The sequence below is a fragment of the Cataglyphis hispanica genome, chromosome 1, assembly GCF_021464435.1.
Source record: "Cataglyphis hispanica isolate Lineage 1 chromosome 1, ULB_Chis1_1.0, whole genome shotgun sequence".
NCBI classification, from domain to species: Eukaryota; Metazoa; Arthropoda; class Insecta; order Hymenoptera; family Formicidae; genus Cataglyphis; species Cataglyphis hispanica.
In genome coordinates this window covers 873363-895333 of record NC_065954.1, presented here as the reverse complement: position 1 = coordinate 895333, position 21971 = coordinate 873363, and the positions used below count along the sequence as shown (strand labels likewise).

Here is a 21971-nt window from a genome sequence, read left to right as displayed (position 1 = left end):
TCGATTGAACTAAGATTGAAACAAAAATAATATCTTTCCGGCTAACTTCACACAAAATTTTATTTTCGAATTTTCAAAAAAAAAATTAACCAACAAACGTTGTAATTAGGCTAATAATCACCAACAAACGACCAACAAACGATTTATAAAAAAAATTATTAAAGTGAATGTTGATCAGCTAACTTTATGGAGCTTGAAACTTTTAAGCGGGGAGCACACACTTTTGCATAAGCGCATAACAATAAGCATAAGGAAATTGATTGGTTCATTTCCTTATGCATATATTTGTGGACCAATCAATTTCTTTATGTTTATGGTTATGCGCTTATGCAAAAGTATGTGCTCCCCGCTTTTCACTTTTCACGTTTCCGCTCTAAGGAAAAAGTACATGATCGACCTCCCTAATACTCTTAAACGAGTTGGCGGCACTGATCGTCAGTAGTAAGTAGTAGGTATGCGTAAGTGTACGCAACACTGACGATGTTGACGTTTAATTTATCGTCGCAATCGCTATGAATATTACGTGAACTCAACGGATAATGCCAGTAACCTCTTCCTAGTAAACGGTGTAACGTTGTATGATTGCGTGCTCGTGCGCAAGTTTCGCGAGTCGTGAGATTCACGAACCGTAAATATGCGATCTTTGTACACACTAGGGCTTTGGCTCGATGCAAGATACGCCATGTTGGTTTGAAAGAATATCTTCCGAGTCGGTAGAATCTGTTTGGTGAGCGCATCGTTTCTGTATATATTCTGTATATCGCGAATGAACCCAGTGTGACGCACTCCAGACGATGGAAGAAACGAAGATTATCTATCACATGGATGATGAGGAGACACCGTACCTGGTAAAGCTCAATATATCGCCAGAGAGGGTAACCCTGGCCGATTTCAAGAATGTTTTAAATCGGCCGAATTATAAGTATTTCTTCAAATCAATGGACGATGACTTTGGGTAAGTGGTAATACTAAGCATTTCATTCTTATATTGCTAATTTGCTATATATTTGCTAATGTTGCTATATATTATGTAATGTAACATTATGTTACGTTGTATTGAATTCTACATTTGTTATGCATGACAACAAATTGTTCTTTTAATGTAAATCATTGTTCTGACAATCGGTATTGTAACACGTCGCGTGTGCATACATACCCGAATATCTACCTACCAAGGCATTCTTAACTCAGATTATTGAACAATTTTTTTTAAGGCGTATTATTATTCATACTCTCAACCTACTTGTATAATATAATTCTTATTAATATCTTCTGCTACTTTAAACAAGTTGACAGAATTTTGTTCCATGGTGACACTACAACAAATCTACAATGATTAGAAAGACACAATCATAATATATATTTAAAAGTTGACTCTGTTAAATATATACTTGTAAAATAGTGTACAGAGATATAAAGATTATGAACAACATTATTATATATTTATTAGTCCATAATAGCATATCGGAAATTGTTACTATAGGTTTGATATTGATAATACATGCTTCTGTACTAAATTTACTTGTTTTCTTGTTATATTAGTGTGGTAAAAGAGGAAATTATAGATGATGATGCTCATCTGCCATGTTTCAATGGTCGAGTTGTCTCTTGGGTAAGGTTCAATAATGTATTCGTTTTTTAATAAATGTTTAAATTTTTAAACAAAAATTCTGGCAAGGTAAATAATTTTAATACTTGGTCTCTCTATGAATCAGATATAAAATGACACATGTATATGAGCATTTTTATTCTCATAGTGAAATTTTCTCTATTTAAAATATGATTTTATAGATTATATTATTTAATGAAACAATACTTTTTGACAGCTGGTATCTGCCGAAGGTAGCAATGTCTCGGATGGTGCATCTCAATGTACAGACTCTATGGCACACAGTGAAGCAAAACATGATCGTGTAGATCATATAACTTCTGGACATGGTAACAGAGGAACAGCTCCACTTTCACACGACGATACATTGACAGAGACGGAAAGTATTATAAGCAGTCGACAAGGACATCATTTACATAAAAGCTCGAGACATCATTCAGAAAAATATGAAAAGTACAATAAATATAATGGTATGTTAAAGAGATATGATGCATTTTTATTAAATATCACAATATTAATATGTATATATATATATATATATATATATATATATATATATATTTTATTTTTAAATTATTTTACATATTTATAAAAAAGTTTGTAGGTAAACATTCTTGCACTTTAGGAAATACAACAAGAGATATTTAACATGAAATACTTTTTTTTATATTATTTTAAATTGCGAGAATTTTACAGGACTTCGTATAAATGGTCATTCAAAACATCGCTCTGGTCATGGATATGAAACTGCTTCCATTTTGAGTTCAGATTTAGAAACAACAACTTTTTTGGAATCTGATGACGATGCGAGTAGTCGTATCACGTCCACGACAGGTCGGCATACCAATATGAGTAGCACAGTTGATAGAGGCACTTTGGGTATGAATAAATTGAAATAATATGAAAAGATGTTATTAAGACTTCTTATAAAATCTTATATTGTATCCATATCTTAAATACAAAACCATGCGACTAATAAATTTCTTATTTTATTTTGGTATACACGAAATGCGAATTCATAAATTTTTCTTTCGACAGATCGGCGTCGACCACAAAGAAGACGGCGGCATAGATTACCACCCATGTCGCGAACGTCATCGTTTAGTAGTATTACTGACAGTACAATGTCTTTAAATATTATAACTGTTTCACTGAATATGGATACTGTTAATTTCCTTGGTATTAGTATTGTTGGGCAAAGTAATAAAGGTGGAGATGGAGGAATATATGTTGGTTCAATAATGAAAGGGTTAGTATGCATATTTCTGTCAAAATTTGCTTATGTGTTAGCAAGCTCATACTTAATTTGAAATTGAATTAAATCTCACCAACAATTTAGAGTAAAATAGTATAAAGTAAAATATTTCTGTTATACTATCGTGTATCATTTAATATGATATTAGTAAGTGAATAATTCAAGATTGTTTATTAATAATCTCTATACTAAATCATGGGAACAGAGCAGATTCTGTACTTTTGCTTTGTTATAGCTAGTATATAGCTAGTATCTATAATAAGGCTAATTGTATCAGAAATATGATATTTACAATCAGTATGTTATAAATAAGTGGTATAAATGATTTTTTGCTATACAACTTGCCTGAAATAGGGGAGCAGTTGCTTTAGATGGTCGAATAGAACCTGGTGACATGATTCTCCAAGTCAATGATATTAATTTCGAAAATATGTCTAATGACGAAGCGGTGAGAGTATTACGTGAAGTAGTGCAAAAACCAGGGTATGTGTATTAATTCAACTATATATATTTTTTTAATTATATAATTATTTATAGAGAATGTAGTTATATTATTTTTTTCTTTTTAGACCAATAAAACTTGTAGTTGCAAAATGTTGGGACCCAAATCCTAAAGGTTACTTTACGATACCTCGCACAGAACCGGTACGTCCCATAGATCCTGGTGCATGGGTAGCGCATACGGCCGCTATACGAGGTGAAGGTTTTCCGCCTCGTCCACCAAGTGCCACAACATTAACTTCAACATCGAGCAGTCTTGCGAGCACGCTGCCAGATACCGAACGTAAGTTATATGATGAGAAATGGTTTAACGCTAAGTTTCTGTGATATTAAATTAATGAAAATGTAAATTTGCAATATTATATATTATAAATGTTCTTACAATAAACCACTAATTCGTAAATTAATTAAAAGTTCAACAACTTTTAATTGAAAGTTTATATTTTAAATTAAAAAAAAAAGATTTTTATTTTTAATTGTTTTGAACATCAGAAATATATATTAAGCCTTCAAAACATTTTTCTTAAAAAAAAAAAAAAAATTAAAAAAATGAGATAATGGAAAAGAAGCAATTCGATAGATTCTATGTATACTGAATTGAGATATTTGATTCAGGACCTTTGGAAGAGCTTCATTTGACAGTCAATACTGACATGCCGACAGTAGTACGAGCAATGGCTCGATCTGATTCAGGCTTAGAGATACGCGATCGAATGTGGCTTAAAATTACCATTCCAAATGCATTTATCGGTGCGGATGTTGTGGATTGGCTGAATACACACGTAGAAGGATTTATTGATCGGCGCGATGCTAGGAAATATGCATCACTCATGCTAAAAGCTGGCTTTATTCGGCATACAGTGAACAAAATCACATTTTCCGAACAATGTTATTACATTTTTGGCGATCTATGTTCAGCCATGAGTAGCATGAAACTAGATTGTGATACAGTTGGTCCCTTGCCACCGCCAAATGCTTGGGACATGCCTTATTCGGGAACATATGCACCACACTCAGCGACTGGTTACAGTCCCATGCCATTTAATTTCACAAATGAGCCCACTGTCTATGGTTACCATCGAGAAGAGAGCGTGCATAGTGGTTCGGGTAAAACTGAGCATTTCTTTTATTTGTTTTATATTTAACAAAAAAATTTTTTTTTTTTTGGAACATATTTTATGTGTGTATATTGATATACATAGGTGGTAGCAGTGCAGGTAGTGAACGTATATGCAAAGAACCTATTCACGACTTAAAATCGTGCTCTTCGGCATCAGAATCAGAATTACATAATCCATCGATGCCGTCAATGCCAAGCAAAAATTCCGGCAATGGTAACGGATCGAATGGAAAAAGATCTAACGGAAGTCGCAGTCGTTCTAGTGGTTCCGAACAATCTGTTCAAACAGGAACAGGATCAGGGAATCAGCAGAATCAACAAGATTTATCTGGTAGTAGACAGTCATTTCGCATTGCAATGGGGAATCCTTGTGAATTCTTTGTCGATGTTATGTAGATGTTGTAAATAGAAAAAATATGTAGTACAGGATATAGCTAACTATGTCGTGAACAAATACTTTGAATTGTTTTATTTATGCGAGCATGCGTTATATCATCATCCTATGCTTGCAAAATTAAAATTAAAAAATATCAGAATTTTATTTTTTCAGTTTTTCTTATACTCTTGTTTATACTTTTCTATCTTCTATTATATAAATTATTACATGCACTCAAAATTCATGAATGAAATTTTAATTGCTGTCGCTTCTCTCATGTTCAAAGTATTTATTCACTAATTCGATTTAGCAAATTTGAGGATAAGATAGTCTGAAAAGTTTTTAATTCATTTCATACATATCTTTATACATTATCGTTTGTATTTCATTCTGATTCTGCATCTTGCATAACAGTATTTTAAAAAGTTGCGTTTGTTAAGGTTATTTAGAGATATATTTTGCATGTAACAAAGAAATATAATTTGAAAATGTTATATTACAATATAAGATCAAAATAAGCAAAAAAAAATGAAAAAAAAGTGTCTTGTTTTATATACACAATAAGTTGTAGAACTTACAAATGCTTGTTCTCTTGTATAATATTTGATATATAAAATTGACGTCTTTCCTATTTTAGTTATTACATATCCATATAAATAATATAAGCAGTTTTATGTTAACTTTCTATGCCATTAAAAAAGATCTTTGACATACACACTGTAATTATAATTACATATTAATAAGAGTGTATAAAACTTGTATGAGAGAATTTGAAATCGAGCATCAAAGCATAAATATTGTTCTCATAACAACAAAATGTTGTCTCTCTGCATGATGCATCTTCTAAAACTTGTTTAGTTATTTATTTTCTGTGTCTCGTAGTACTATAAAAACAATTATATACATACAAATGTCTATTATAACATGTTATTATATATTTACACATAATTGTGCACGCTTCATTGCAAGTGTAATGTTATGTAACTATGATGTGGTAAACTTATTACTTTTTGAGCAGCACAATTGCACAAGACAAAACACATAAATGATCATGTAAATAACATGGTTACCTTAATGAATGATTCAAATATTATTAAGATTTGCAATTATCTTTCTGCACATGCATGTAATTTATGTCATATGTATAGGGAGATATGTGCATATATCTATTAATATTTTTTAATTGATTGCGTTTTAGGACTATCTACAACAATGGGGCAGCTATTTCTTTAAAATCGAGAAGATATTATTTCTTAATATTTTTGTCCTTCTCCTCCTCCTCACCAAATAATTTATTTTTATTTTGAAAATGTTTGGTACATTATGTAAAAATATTGTCTTGTGTATAGAAATTGTTTGTCCTCGTTAACTAGTTAGAAAAAAAAACTTACGACGTCCACATATATAAATTTTTATACATAGTGTGTGTACCCATTGATAAAAGTTTTTATATATTAAATCGTAAAATCGAAAGTATAAATCGAACTTTTTACGATATACGTCATTATATTAAATTCAATAAAGTGTACATATATGCAAATTATGCTCATATTAAATGTGCCATCTTATCAATGTTAGAAAGATAGAAAGCTACAAGATTTTATTTATATAGATGTTTGCAGATATATTCTTAGATTATTTTGTCATTGTTACACTCATATTTTACAATTAGTAATAAAACTTTCATATATGTTTTAAGTTTTTAAATATTACTTTAATATTGTCAACATGCAAAACTTTTTTATGTATGTCTTGCCATTATGTCAAATTTATTTAGTACATTGCTGTAAAGAGAAGATGTCTTTCTATGCTCGATTTTATGCTTTAATATAAAAAGTGTTATATTATTATATACAGAGTGTCCGGCGTCAATCGCATCATCCGTCATATACAGGTAGAGCAGATAAAAACTGAAGAAAAAAGTCCTGTACCATTTTTTTCTATAACGCTTAATAAGAGAGTTTTTAGGCGATTTTTGGCCATCGTTTGGTATATGTATCAATATGTATCAGAATGTTTTCGCGTGGTTAGTAATTTGTGATAGAGACGTGGCTAATTATTTTGGTATTTATCAGTTGATAGCACGCTATACCGAGCAGTGAAGCAGGGTATATATTGTTAGTTACTGATACATGTATCAAAATAAGCTCCACCCCTATCAATGACAACTTTGGTACATGTACCAAACAATCGCCAAAAATCGCCTATTATTGAGTGAAGTCTGATCTATCATCGCCAATTTATTATACAAAAAAATGGTACAAGACTTTTCTTAATTTTATCTGCTCTACCTGCACACGGGTGATACGATTGACGCCGGACAACTTGTACAGCGCACAAGAGAACTTTAAATTCCTATGATATAATTTTCTATACATTAAAGTCACTCTTTTTTTTCTTTTTATTATATCAATATAATAATAGCAAAAAATATTTTTAATTTTATTTGTTGCACATTATTTATATAGAAAAAAGTAAACATTAGTTTGTGTGTACAATGCTCTACCATTTGATGATATATTGATACAATAATAGCCAAATATAGCTTCATATGCATATATATACCTGTATATGTGTAGTATATGCATGGATGTATAAATATATAAACACACACACACACATATATATGTATATACATATATACAAAATACATACATATGTACAAAAAAATATTCTAAAACTATTTATATGTAAAATATCTTTTATTGATTAGAAATATAAATATTTTAACAAAAACAATTAAATATTTTGACAAAAAGCTTTGTTTCGTTATAATTGTTAAATTTTATCTGGTATTTTATTATGAAGCTATATTTGTGTGCAATGTAAATGTTATGCAATTTTCCTAATTAATATAATTACATCTTTTATTTAATTATAATATAAATCATTGTATGACTTGTTAATTTCTTCTTTAATATGATCTCAACTTGATAAAATTGATTCATAAAATATCACTTTTTTTTTATAAAAAAAGATGTATTTACGTGTATTATTTATCGTTATATCAATGTTGCGGAAAATTGCATGATACATTAATTATGAGTTACATACATTTAATTATATATAATAAACTATAATTAACTTAATAACTATTAATAAACTATAATTTTAATATTTATAATAAGCGGATGTACGAAACTTGTCGATTTGTATCACGATGTCATGACAATATTAATAATTTTATTGTATTATGTAAATCTCACATATACTTATGTTACAGACAGGTTGTGCAATACATTTCACAAATTTTAAGATTTTTGCTATTTGTTATGTATTAATTTAACATTGCAAATAGATGGAGTCAGTATAAATTTTTCTGAAATCGTATATTCATTAATTAAAAGTGTTTTAGATTGCCTTTTACTATTTGTATCGCCTCCCTGTTCTGAAGAAAATGTATTAAAAATTTTCATGCTTTTGAACATTATATCGCTAGTATATACATATTGCACTATCTCAGATATGTAACCGAGATATTTTTGTGCTTTGTGCTGCGCGCTGATGGTTGATGCAGGGCGGCGTCTGCACGAGGAGACTCATACACAAACTAGTGATTTGGACAACAATAGCAGAGACGATATCTGTGAGTGCAATTTTATTTTATCACACTTATAATAGTTTGCTATGTTTTTACACTATTTTTCGCTCAATTTATATCATTATACATATATACAGTTAAAGATAATTCTCTGATACTTTTTATGTGTATATTTTATTAGCAGTGTTTACTTGCTAAATTAATTAAAAGTAACAAGCAGTTTTTTCCATGTATATATAACATAGTTTTAATTCGGAACACTTTTTATTATCTGCTTTATATAAATCTAGCAACTATGTAACTTGAGAAACTTTGTTTGCTTGATCGTGCTTTATATTCATTTATATTTATATTATATTAAAATATAAAGTGTTTTCTTTTTTATTTTTTGCAGATGAGGAAGACATTTTGGAGTATCAGTTTCTACATAAGTGAGAAGATCTTTTTTAATGTATACACATAATGATGGTAACATGAGTCAAACAAATGATTAAGATATATTTCCATTGACTTTTTATTAATTGGATGGAAGTAGCACACATGCAAAACATATATTTATATATTTAATAGGCCAATTTTGATATCATAGAAAGTAAAAAATTAAAATTCATAATTATGATTTACATATAAGATATATAAATATATATATATATATATATATATATATATATATATATATATATATATATATAATGGCTATACATAATAAAATTAAGAAAATTAAGAATAAAGATATCATCATGGTAATTAAAATTTGTTTAAGAATGTTAGTATAACTCACATTTTATTTTTTTTCTATTAAAACATTTACATTTTTCTATAAAAAAAAGAAAGAGAGAATAATAGAATATTATACAAAAATTAGCTCTCACGTATATACTTAATAAAAAGAAATACATTTATACATGATATCGAGAACAGGAATATGTAAACAATTGAAATGCAAATTATATTTAAGGGAAGAAAGTTACTCACATACCATTTTGTCACATCAGTTTTGATGTAATTTTTTTTTTTAATTTATACATTATTAATATATTGCCGATAATACATAAACAAATTGTAAAAATAGAATTGTGTGATTGATAAAAGCGTTTCCTATTTATGTAAATTGACGTATGCATGTCGTGCACACGATATATGTATAATATGAGCTGAGATTAAAAATTTCAAATGTTTGTCAAATATTAAAGAATTTTTATCGCCATCTAACCGGATTTATATAGTAAGCATAGTTTCAAAACTTGGTAGACTTGTAAAATTAAATATCAGAGCTTAAAAGATAAAGAAATCCTCGAAAAATCTTATATATAAATTAGAAAATAATCTATAATGATTTCTATGATTATGAGGTTGCTTCTTATGTTTATTGTAATATGCTTTATCCAACATTCTATATGAAAATGATTTTTATTCTCTTTCATATAAGTTTATCTTAGTAAAGTTTACGTAATCTCTTTTTTAACTATATATCTTTTAGAATAATATACAAAATATGTTAAATACATTAAATCGATATTCTTTTTGTTTTATACATTTAGAAATTGCTATAGACTTTTTTAAATGAATCAAAGGTCCACTTAAATGAAGTAAGTTTCATTATACGGACTATAGTTGAGATAAATTGTGTCACATAGTGTAGATCAATGCGCAAACTATGTTTTATATATATATACATATATATATATATATATATATATATATATATATATATATTACGTTTTACCATACCGAACATTTGTTCATAGGATTCATTGGAGAACCAAGAGGGCAGTTAAATACTTGAGCAAAGTCCTTGGAATTGCAGAGCGTACCGATCACTCGAAACTTACCGGGCGAATGTACAGCTGTTTTTAGTTTATTTCTAGTTGCCTCGGGACGCATTGAACCGCACCAAACTTGAGCAAAATTCAAAAAGAATAATTGTTTACCTGTCGCACTTATTCCGGGTAATGTTTCGTCTTTCTCTTCATTCAAGCGTAACCATCTCTCATATGCCTGCAAAGAAATATAAATATTTTAATTCGAAAAATTTGAATTTATTTTTGTTAAAGATTTTCAAAAGCGAAATTACTCTAAACGCTTGTTTAATACCGCCATTATCGGCAATATTTTCCCCTTGCGTATTAACGCCATCTATCTGCATTTCAACTTCCGTTACGGTATAACGTGCATATTGATCTATGATAAAAAAAATTGATTACAAGATTAAAAACATGTATAACGCTATCTTATCTATTAGCATTTTTCTATTAGCCAAATAAAATTTTATTTTATTTTCCTCTACCGATAAGACATTGCGCTCTCCGGTGAAAACCATCGATTGCTTCGTCTTTCCACCACCTATGAAGATTCCCATCTTTGTCAAACAATCTACCTTTGTCATCAAATCCATGAGTAATTTCATGTCCAATCACGACGCCAATTCCGCCATAATTTAAACTTCGTGGAAAAAATCTATGATAAAAAGGAGGCTGTAGTATGCCCGCTGGAAACACTAAGAAAAAGGGCAGAGAGAGAGAATAGAAATTTGAATAATTTTTAAAAAGATTAATTTTTTAAAATAACAAATTAATAATTAAAGGGGCTCGAATATTAAATATCAATAAGTAAACAAGATAAAAAGGCTAATTGGACCCCGGACATAGTGTTTTACGCGTATAAAATTATCTATTTAAAAAACGTTATGTCAAAACATCATTTAAAAAAATAAAATTAATCCAAACATTTCGGCCCTCTTCGGGTCCTTATCAATAGTAATCGATTAGTGCGTATAAAATAATATTCATTCGCGATCGAGAACAGAACGCTGTGAGAAACTTAAGATTTTTCTATCTTAAGTTTCTCACAGCGTTTCGTTCTCGATTTCGAATGAATATTGTTTATACGCACTAATCGATTACCATTTCTAAGGACTCGAAGAAGGCCGAAACGTTTGAATTAATTTTATTTTTTTAGACTGTGTTTGACACATGCTTTTTAAATAGATAACTTATTTTTACACGCAGACTTATTTTTATACGCATAAAACACTGCGTCCGGTCTCCAATTGGCCTTTTTATCTTGTTTATTTATTGATTAATTTTTCTTTCTTAATACACGAATTAGTGAGAAAAATAAAGAACATGCAAATTTTCTTAAATAAAATTAAACTGACTTATCTGATTCTTGTTGCGACTGTAATAAGCATTCACGATCGCTGGAGCAGTATTCCATAAAGTTTTATTGACACTGTTTCCAAGACGATCTTGTTCAACTCGAGTCAAGTGTTGCAAGATATTTAAAGTGTTTTCAAAATATTTATCTGGTCGTATCACAACCTGCATCAAATATATTAATAATCTTTCGGTCTCTCTCTCTCTTTCTCTCATTCTCTCTCTCTCTCCCTCTCTCTCTCTCTCTTCTCTTTATATATATATATATATATATATATATATATATATATATATATATATACAGAGTGTCCGGCGTCAATCGCATCACCCGTCGTGTGCAGGTAGAGCACGCAAAACTGAAGAGAAAAGTCCTGTACCATTTTTTTGTATAACGTTTAGTAAAAGAGTTATTATTGAGTGAAATCTGGCCTATCATCGCCGATCTTCAGCCAGGCACACGTCGGTGAGCGCTCACGCACATTACCAGGCGCGCGGTTCACCAACCGTGCGTTCAGCTAAGGATCGGCGATGATAAGCCAGACTTCACTCAATAATAACTTTCTTATTAAGCGTTATAGAAAAAAATGATACAGAACTTTTCTCCTCACTTTTATCTGCTTTATCTGCTTACGATATATATATATATATATATATATATATATATATATATATATATATGTATATACAGGATGTCCGTCAATCGCATCACCGGTTGTGTGCAGGTAGAGCAGATAAAACTGAAAAGAAAAGTTCTGTATCACTTTGCTATTTTTGTAATAATTTCCGAGAAATTAATTAAAAAGGTTGACCAATTCGTGTGAGTATAAGCGCGCGGCGAGAAAAGATGGCCCAAAGGCAACCCAAAAGTTTGTGGTCGCTAGGTGCGCGACAAAATTTTAGGATGAGCACTCTATAGATAACAACGGTTATATACGAGCGATACATAACAATAGATTCTCGCGTCCTAGCAACCATACATCAAAGAGTCGTGCCTTTTTACTGCGCGCTTATACTCACGCGAATTGGTCTTTCGCGTATCCTTCTCGTCGCGAGGCCGAACTTTTCGTTGCCGTGCGACACTATGAAGCTCGACGTTGTCATGTCTAAAGCGTACGTCCCATAATCTAGCCGCGCGATAGCCGCACGAAACGCGTGCTTATTCGCCAATATCTTTTAATTGATATTTCAATAATTATTGCGAAAATTTCAAAATGGTAAAAGACTTTTCTGTTCAATTTACTGTCCTCTACCCGCTCACGAGCGTTGACACAATCTTTGCAGGACACCCTGTATATATATATATATACACTATATATAAGACATCCCAAAACTACCGACTTTCTCTTAATGGCAAATTCATTAGAGAATTTCAAGACAAAAATCTTAATACAAAAATGTCGCTATAATAGTTTTTAAACGGGATTATATTTTACGAATGAGGTGGTTGAAGTTTTGCGTGCTCAGGCACGATGAAAAAAGTGCTCTATAAATGGAATATCCTTTTTATGATATGATTATCGTATAAATTTATAATAGCATTATCATATATACCATTATATATATACTCTCGCTTCCCAACGCATTGCATTACATCTTTTTGCGAATAATGGACAAGAACCAAAGGCATCTCAAAAATGATTCAAAAATTTGCGACATGTTTCAATTTCAACTGTCAAAGTGTCGATCAATGTTACAATGAAGATGTCTACTTATGATATGTTATGAAAACGGTTACAATTTTGTATTTCATTACAAAAATTCTAAAATATTCAAAAATTCAAAATACATGAATGTCAAATCTAATTCTATTACAATTTATTTGTCTCGCATAGCATATCATAGCAGATACCTTCATGATTATATTGATCGATCACTTAGATAGCTGAAGTTAAAACATGTCGCAAAATTTTACTTGAATCATTTTCTAGATGCCTTTAGTTCTCGCATTCATTATTCGTAAAGAAAATGTACTAATGTAATGTAGCGAGAGAAGCGAGAAAACATATAATGACACTGCTATTGTAAATTTATATGATAATCATAAAAAGGGTATCCCATTTATAGAGCACTTTTTTTGCTTGTTATTTTGCCGTGCTTAAACGTGCGCAAAATCTCAGCTCTTATTCGTAAAATATAATTGCTTCCCGTTTAAAAACTATTATAGTCTCGACATTTTTATATTAACATTTTTAGCTTGAAATATTCTAAGAAATCTGCCATTAAGAGAAAGTTCGGTAATTTTGGAACACTTTGTGTGTGTATATATATATATATATATATATATATATATATATATATATATAAGTATATATGTTTCTTACAAAATATATGTATATATATATGTCTAATATAAAAGTATATTACATCTTTGTAACGTTCATTCAATAGATATGGTTGTAGAATAAAATCTGGATAACCGATTCTTAACGACATAGCATTCACTTTCTCAGTCGCCAAACGCTTTGTGTCATCGTCGATCCAACTGGTTTTATCAAGTAATTCTCTAAATGATCGCTGTATCTCTCGAGTCATCGATAATGTCTATTAATGAAGAAAACATGCCCTTTCAACTCATATCTAGTAATAATATATATTATGGGCGAAGAGTTCGCAAGGTATGCAGAGCCGACATTGTCTAGGGGATTTCATATGGGTTTGCAACTTTCTGCGTGAAGTGAGATTCATTCCATATCACCCTGTTCTTCGGATGCGAAACGAAGTTTATAATTATGCAATTTCATATGAGTTTGCAACTTTTTATGCAAAGCGAGGTTTAGCTCACTCGATGCTTTGAATGAGACCGGGCTATGTCAGTTCATAAATTATTTCAGCGGGTTTTGCTTAAGAGTGTTATGCAATGTTGACATGGCCAATGTCTGCTCTGCACAGTTTGCGGACTTCGCCTGTAATATGTATATAGGATGAGAATCATAAATATGTTTTAAACTTCGTGAGCATTCCTGGATAAAAATATGAACAAATATTCTTATGAACATTAGGCCGAAAATGCTTCGTTATCGAAATAATATGAACACAAATATAGATTTTATAATCACTGAGTTTCAGATGAGATTTTTTTTCCACGCTGTTGTGTCTCTAATGTTTTAATTCTGGGATAGTTTTTATCAGCACAATTGCTGCTACAATTCACTGAAAGAAGGAGGAAGGCGGTTTTAATATAGGTCCCTGTATTTCACTACAGTAAAAAAGACAAGGTAACTAAAAATCTATATACACTTTATAATCAAGTCAGTATACTTGAGATAGTTGAAACGAGCAATATTATTCTTTCATTACTTTCTTTCATTTATTGTAATAGTGTACTTTCAGCATCTTTTATAAATAAAAAAATGCTTATCTGAAATTTTTAAATAAAATCATTCCTTATTGATACCTATTTCCATTATCCATTATTTCAATAACAAAGCATTTTCAGCCTATTGTTCATAGTTTTTATCCAGGAACACGTTTACAAAATTTTAAAACATACTTATTATGATTTATCCTGTATATATATATATATATATATATATATATATATATATATAAATTCCATTTCATTAATTTTATGGCTACTCTCTCAGGAAATACTCACATCGTTTTTACTGTTTTCATCAAAATACTTTTTGACAAACATTGAACCAACCGCCATACCCATATTGGAATTGACTTGAGTTACGCAGTTTTTCCATCTTAATGGCGCTTGCTCTCTACCGAATAAAATATAATAAAATTTCTGTTTGACCTCTTGGAAACGATCGTCTAAATTGTTCACTCTGTGCCGCACAAATCTCCATAAAAGATAATTCGCCACTGTTCTACAAAAGTAACAAATTGTTTGTAATGTTTTGTATTGAAAATACAAAATTTATATAGCAAAATGCGAAAGTTATAAAATATGATATTACCTAGGTTGTGTTTTTGAAAGTAAAACAACCAAATCTTGAATATATTGCAATGCGAATACAACGACTGGCTCAGAAAAATTTACTTGTCGATTCAAAACGATTGACAAATAACGATGCCAATCAATTTGTGGTACGAGTATCTTTAATTCACCTATACTCATTCGTTGATACAGCTCCGAGAAATTTCGTCTTTCGTCTGATGACGATGTAATCTACAAGGCCAATAATTATAGGATCAAAAATCTGAGCGAAATTATGCATAATATATAATATGTGCGCGATATATAATATATATCGCACACAATATGTATATATACAAATATAATAATGAATGATATGTACTGTTGCGAGCTGCGTTTCGAATTCAATCACTTCTTCAGCATGCATAGTCGCATTATCTAAAGATGCACCGAGTAAAATTGCAATCTTTATTAAATAATCCTTGTAAGCTTCTAAATAAACTGCGTTAGATGATTGAAGGAAATAATCTCTCGTAGGAAGTCCGAGCGATGTTTGATCAAACTATAAAAGAAATCTTTTGATATTTATGGCAAAACATGACAAGATAAGTTGTGTTACCTGTATTACGTATTTGTTGCTGTTTTTAATATCTGGACCCACCCATTCTGAAATTAATACGTCGTTATTGTATAATCGAAGTTTTGCAGTCAGGAGAAGCCAGTCAAATTTGTCGGGGTCCCAGTCTGGCCTTAGAATCGGCCAACCGCCAAGTTCATCCACAAGTTGGATAAGTGGTCTTTCCATACGTTGCTCCAAAATCTCTAGCCACATTCTTGTCGTATTAAGTAATTCGCGCAAATATGTGTGCAATGTCTTGCCTACCTACCGTAGTTCATGCAGCTTTGAAATAAATGTTTCGCCTTTACCGTAGCATCATCAGCATCTAATTCATCGATATTATATAATATCGGTTCCTCTAATAATTCTTTGAGTACGAAATCCAATGATTCTCTCAGCATTTCAAAGGTATCATAGCCAGCCTTGTCTTTTGGGATAGGATTGAGTTTCGCCCAATTACCACAAGCATATTGATAGAAATCTTTACATGGATCTACACTCTTATCCATATATTTCAGCATTGTTTGTGCTGCATTCAATAAACTCTTTTTAGTTTTCGATATATTACCAATGTTTTATCAACCAATATTATAATAATGCGGAATTATAAAAGAGATATTTTATAAAAGAGATATACCTCGAATCTCTCTGATACTTTTAACATTTCCTTCGCCTTTCCAGAATGTATGAAAATCAAGCATTTTGTCCTCGATAGAATCATGTCCAACAGTCACTGACAACCGTGTTTTGGTATCATTGATGAAAATAGAGAATCTATCTTCTTTTCTCATAACTGATTCCTCTTTCAACCGTTCTTCAATATTTATGCCCTCGTACTTATTATTATAATGTGGTATCGCCTCTTCATTCTTTCTGGAATATATTAAAAAATTCATCATGTGTGTGATTAAGAAAGCTAATTGAAATCTAAAAAAGATAAAATTAGAATAATGGATCAGAATTGATTAAAGTACTACATTGACTTGGAATAATGATGGTTGTTTATTCCACTACTTTCATATGTATCATCAACTTCTACTTCTAAATAATAATCGCTTAAGAAATTATCTAGTTCTTCATCAACATTCTGCGCGTTGCTCGTTTCGATTATGTCGTCATCCTTCATCTATATAACATTGATTGTGACAATTGAATGCATTTTTTAAACAAAGTAATCACAAGTCTCAAATTATCCTTTCATACATAAAATGCATGAAAAAGAAGAGTTATTACAAATTAAAAATGACCAATTATCTCCGATGGATTCTTTTAATATCGTAAGAAAATATCAAAAGTAGATTTATAGCTAAAAGAAATATTAAAAATACTTTTCTTAAATTTAATTTTAAGTAAATATGCTTTTGATAAATATATAAGAATTACGAATACTCATACATTTGTGAAAATATTACTAAATTTCCAAAACACAAAATCATCATACTTATGTACCTTTATTCCTTCGATATAATTCATATCTGAAAAAGATCTTTCCACTGTATCATTTTTTCTATCTAACTTCTTCCTCAAAAAAGAATCTGTCAATTTGTCATTAATTAAATATGGATATAACGAGGACATTACTCGATCGTCTGATTCGCTGCCATTTGTGCGATTCTCCTGAAAAAAATCGTTTTCGGAATTTTTTGTTTGTGCCGTGTATAAATAAATTCAAGAGTATGGAAACAGGACAAAGAGAGAAGAAAGAATAATGAAGAGACAAGGAAAAAGGAAGAAAGAAGAAAAAGGAAAAAGGAAGATTTCAAATTAAAGATCGAAATTTGAGATTGCTTTGAATTTGCTTAAAGATGAAATACCCCATTAATGTCTCTCTTTTGTCGCTGGGACGCGGATCGAAGCGGAGGATGCACATCTACAGGTACATAACTCGTTTTCATATCGGGAAGTAAAACTCGATCCTCGTCTTCGGTTTCTTCGGCTCCACGTTCTATGTCATTGCGATTGGTAGCTAATAAATACGTAAAATTAATCATTCACAAACATTCTTCAAGAACGTGTAGTTTAAGATCTTTTATCCTCATAATGCATTATGAAATAATTCAATATAAAGACTTAATAATTCAATATAATCTTCTTTTTTATAATGCAATTTTATAATAAGTTTGATATAATTTGGTATAATAATTGAGATTTGAATAAAAATTGAGATTTATGTTTTTATATATGCTATTTCACATATGCCTTTCATTTATTATTATGGCAAATAGTAACAAAACTAATTAACTTTTTAGCTTTGTTTTGCATTATGTTTTGCATGTGTGTATATTATGCTTGTATGTATTCAATATTTTATCAAAATGCCATTTAATTAAATAAATATTTTTGATTTTATTATAGTAATTGTTAAGTAAAATCGCAAATTTTTCTGTGTATGTTTATCAATAATAATGGAAATTCTTAATTTTGTTTTGATGTTTGTGTAACTATCATATATTTGCGACCAAACTTACACCAAGAGATGTCATCTTCGATCTTTTGTTTATCCTGTTCCTGCATTCCATAGGTGGAAAACATTTGTGACTCAGAAACTTTTACTGTAGTTTGAAAATGTGACAGAGCGATACACACTATAATAATCGGTAATAATACGGCGGGTATCAGGAGCATTAGTTTGACACAAAAACGCCATGCTTCACTTCCGTCGGTACACCATCTGCATTTTGCGAAAAAGTCACTCACTTGATAAAAATACGGGAAATTTAATCTGAAATTTGTAGAAAACAAACAATGCAATACTTGAGACACACACTTTAGTCTACCAGTCTCTTTGTTGATAGCCAATCTGCACGACGGGCACGATTCATCACTAAAAGAGTTATCGTCATTGAACTGATTCAAACTACTGCCACTTCGCATTTTTTCTGAAAATAATACGTGAGTAATGACGTATAGATAAAAAAATTAATATCAATAAATTGCATTTATATATTAGTAATCAAAAGCAGCATATAAATGTATGGACATATTATTTTTAAAAACTTGTTTCATAAAATTATGCTGGCCGAAGAATCGCTGAATAAATAAACCGCGATGTAAATAAAGCAATGAATGAGCTATTATTTAAGCATCAGCTAATGAGATATATATAAATAACATATATCTCAAGATTCGTTCATTTATTTGTTTGCTCGCTTGCTCAAAAAAATTAAGAGTTTAACAACATCAGTAAGAAGACAGAACAAATAAACAGGATTTAGTATAATATTGCGTGTACCATGTCCGCTGATATATCTATTGTGATACTCATCTTAGTAAAAAATAAAAAATATATAGGAGATAATATAGAAGATATTTTTTACACATCTATTTTTCACATCTTATTGTTTCTTATTAAATTGTATAAAAGATATAGAGAAATAGAAAAATATATTTTGCCTGGACTTTATATTTTATATACTGTAGAATTTGTGTAATCTTAAAGACTAAGTATAAAAAAAAAATTTATAACATATTTTTATAATGACTTCCTCTACTATTCTCAATGTAATAACCGATTACATACACATACAATACAACATACAATAAAATAAATTCTTTCCTATAAGGAAAAGTAAAACTACCAAAAAATTGAAAAAAATTATTAGGCTATAGCTATATTTCATGAATTCAAAAAATAAGAAAATCAATTATGCTAAAATGATAAACAAGCTCTACTCAATTATCTTATAATCTTACAGTATATAGCATTTATTATTTATCGACTGTCATATAAATGCACAAGTAATTAAAGATTAACTAAAAAAATGTTAATTAAAGAACGTAATAATAAATTCTGATAGGAGCATTGTGTATAAGAATAAGCAAAGAAATTCAAAGTGTATATTCAAAAGCAAATCTCTGAAAGCTGAAAAAGAATAGATTTATTTTATACATAAATTTTCGAGTCAAAATTTAAATAGTTTTTTTAATAAATTATAAATTTTTTAGCTATTTTCTATCCAAGTATTGTGAGAAAAAATAATTGTAATTTATCGAAGAAAAAGCGAACTTACCAAGTCTTTACTGCGAAATTATTTAACTTATTCTCGCAAACAGTACAATGGTTTATCCGTACTTCAAATCAATGAATCTCAGTGTGTACAACGTACTCTTTTAATAATGTCACACGAAATTTATATTTCGAAAACGAACGAAAGATGTAAATGCGCGCCAAAGTCGAAGAGACTAGATAGATTATCACCCGTCCGATCAAAGTACGAGTAATGGAATGTCGAGTACGTGAGTGCTTATGTAGAGAGAATGAATCTGTCAAACGAACATTTGTACGGGAGTAATTTACATACATAAAATTGTCCGTGCAACACCAATAGCGAGAGTATAACAATTAAGCCGACGACATGGCTTTATACGCGCATGCACACGGTGAGAAACATTTTACGCGCGCCTTACATTGAGTTACTCGTCAATCGACCCTAATAACTTGCGGTTATCGTTCAATAACGCAATACGCCGTATTTCACATTCATGCGTGACCTCATCGTTATTGAGTCCTTCCCGTTGTAACGCACACTAACAAAATTATCTCTTGTTTCAACTTCTACATAATGTTTTTCTACATAACGTATTTATGTATATAACTATATAAAAATTGTGTATATATATATATATATATATATATATATAATATTAAAATTAATATATTTATATGCTGATAATATTAATATATGTAGAATATTTTTCTTTTTTATACTATTAAAAATTATTTATTAGAATTTAAATATTTGAGATATACTAATTAGCCTCACTCACTTTCAATATTATCATTTTCTTTGATGAGGTAATAATTAGGTAAGATATTCCAACGAAATCTATTGCAATCATTTGTGCTAATTCTTCGTGAGATGGCCTTCATGTTAGTTATATTATAAAAATCTGTCCGTGATAGAATTACGGACAAATTATGGAACAGTGATGGAAAAATTTTTTGTTCATGCGTCAAGATGAGTAGTGTATATATATATATATATATATATATATATATATATATATATATATATATACAAAAAAAAATATATATATATATGTACCATTAATATCTGAATATATAGACGAAGCATTAGCTATTTTTTTTTATTGATCATTGCGGGCGACGGAAGCAATCGCGGGACGGTGCGATGAATAAATTGTGCATAAATGATTGGTTGTTATATAGTGCAAGTTCATGTCAGTGGTACTTGGATTGGAAAAGAGTCCCTAGAAGTAAGAGTCTGAACGATCTTGTCAAACTTTTTATTGGCTTCGAACTGCTTTGAAGCAAAATGGCAGAACCAATCATAAATCGATAATATCATATCTTCACTTCGAGTATTATGAATCCCCGATAAAATTTGGATTTGAGAAATAATACCAATTTTTGCAGAACTTGTGTTAAAAATTACAAAATACTTACAATTTTTAAATATTACTAAAATAATATTTATTTTTGATTAAACAAATATTATAGTAAATTATATTATATTATCAATAATTAATTAATGTTATTAATTGCATAAATTATATTAATGAGATAAAAAGAAGACATTTATTTTACTTTTTAGTTAAAGTTTATTATAAATAAACATGTTATTACTTAACAATAAAATGTCTTGCCATAGTTTTACTACTAAATGTTGGTGTTTTTAGGCGTTCTTTTTGGCATTCTGTGGCAATTTTAATTCTAAATTTAATAAATCGTTTCATTATTATATTAGAAATATTATGACAGTCTTTAAGTCTATTACATTTTAGATGTGTCATTTTATCTATTAGGTTAACTTAGGCAACTAAGTTCCTGCCGTTTTTTTAAATTTTAACATTCCGCAAGTCATTAAATGTTTTTAGCATAATGTTTTAAATCATTCGAAAGAGGATGTTTTGTTTTACCGGAATCTATGTTTTTTTATGTTCGAGTTAATTTATGTTAATTTTCA

At 29.8% G+C, this 21971-nt stretch overlaps 2 protein-coding genes across 8 annotated transcripts; one reads left to right on the top strand and one right to left on the bottom strand.

Moving 5' to 3' along the window:
• Positions 1-204: 204 nt before the first annotated feature.
• On the top strand, positions 205-9017 carry LOC126854467 (segment polarity protein dishevelled homolog DVL-3). 2 transcript variants are annotated; one of them, XR_007688110.1, is made up of 11 exons: positions 205-955; positions 1543-1612; positions 1827-2079; positions 2306-2488; positions 2648-2858; positions 3219-3347; positions 3434-3648; positions 3981-4472; positions 4568-4816; positions 6060-8447; positions 8797-9017. XR_007688110.1 is itself a non-coding variant. In XM_050601243.1 (11 exons), exons 1-11 carry the CDS (start codon positions 795-797, stop codon positions 8835-8837), a joined length of 2073 nt encoding a protein of 690 aa, XP_050457200.1. In that variant the 5' UTR covers positions 205-794; the 3' UTR covers positions 8838-9016. The 2 variants fall into 2 exon arrangements, 1 of the variants encoding a protein (XP_050457200.1); XM_050601243.1 differs by having other exon boundaries at positions 8379-8447; positions 8797-9016.
• A 67-nt stretch (positions 9018-9084) lies between these two features.
• Positions 9085-20914, bottom strand: LOC126854413 (neprilysin-4-like). 6 transcript variants are annotated; one of them, XM_050601117.1, is made up of 17 exons: positions 20812-20914; positions 18812-18923; positions 18513-18715; positions 17859-18010; positions 17494-17661; positions 17022-17170; positions 16682-16917; positions 16313-16573; positions 16045-16247; positions 15808-15987; positions 15466-15677; positions 15153-15375; positions 13922-14098; positions 11560-11722; positions 10780-10899; positions 10477-10583; positions 9085-10400 (listed from the first exon to the last, which is right to left on the bottom strand). In XM_050601117.1, exons 1-17 carry the CDS (start codon positions 20912-20914, stop codon positions 10125-10127), a joined length of 3045 nt encoding a protein of 1014 aa, XP_050457074.1. In that variant the 3' UTR covers positions 9085-10124. The 6 variants fall into 6 exon arrangements, with proteins under 6 accessions (XP_050457074.1, XP_050457103.1, XP_050457063.1 ...); XM_050601106.1 differs by having other exon boundaries at positions 9086-10400; positions 10690-10899; XM_050601129.1 differs by lacking the exon at positions 20812-20914 and adding an exon at positions 20055-20552 and having other exon boundaries at positions 9087-10400; positions 10690-10899.
• Positions 20915-21971: the final 1057 nt, after the last annotated feature.

Coding starts and splice junctions, on each gene's coding strand:
- LOC126854413 (XM_050601106.1), bottom strand. CDS start 20,914: ATGAAGGCCATCTCACGAAGAATTAGCACAAATGATTGCAATAGATTT. Junction 18,011..18,512: donor CGAAGATGACATCTCTTGGT/GTAAGTTTGGTC, acceptor CGTATTTATTAG/CTACCAATCGCAATGACATA. Junction 16,574..16,681: donor AAGTATCAGAGAGATTCGAG/GTATATCTCTTT, acceptor TATTGAATGCAG/CACAAACAATGCTGAAATAT.
- LOC126854467 (XM_050601243.1), top strand. CDS start 795: ATGGAAGAAACGAAGATTATCTATCACATGGATGATGAGGAGACACCG. Junction 2,080..2,305: donor AAAGTACAATAAATATAATG/GTATGTTAAAGA, acceptor AGAATTTTACAG/GACTTCGTATAAATGGTCAT. Junction 4,473..4,567: donor GAGCGTGCATAGTGGTTCGG/GTAAAACTGAGC, acceptor TGATATACATAG/GTGGTAGCAGTGCAGGTAGT.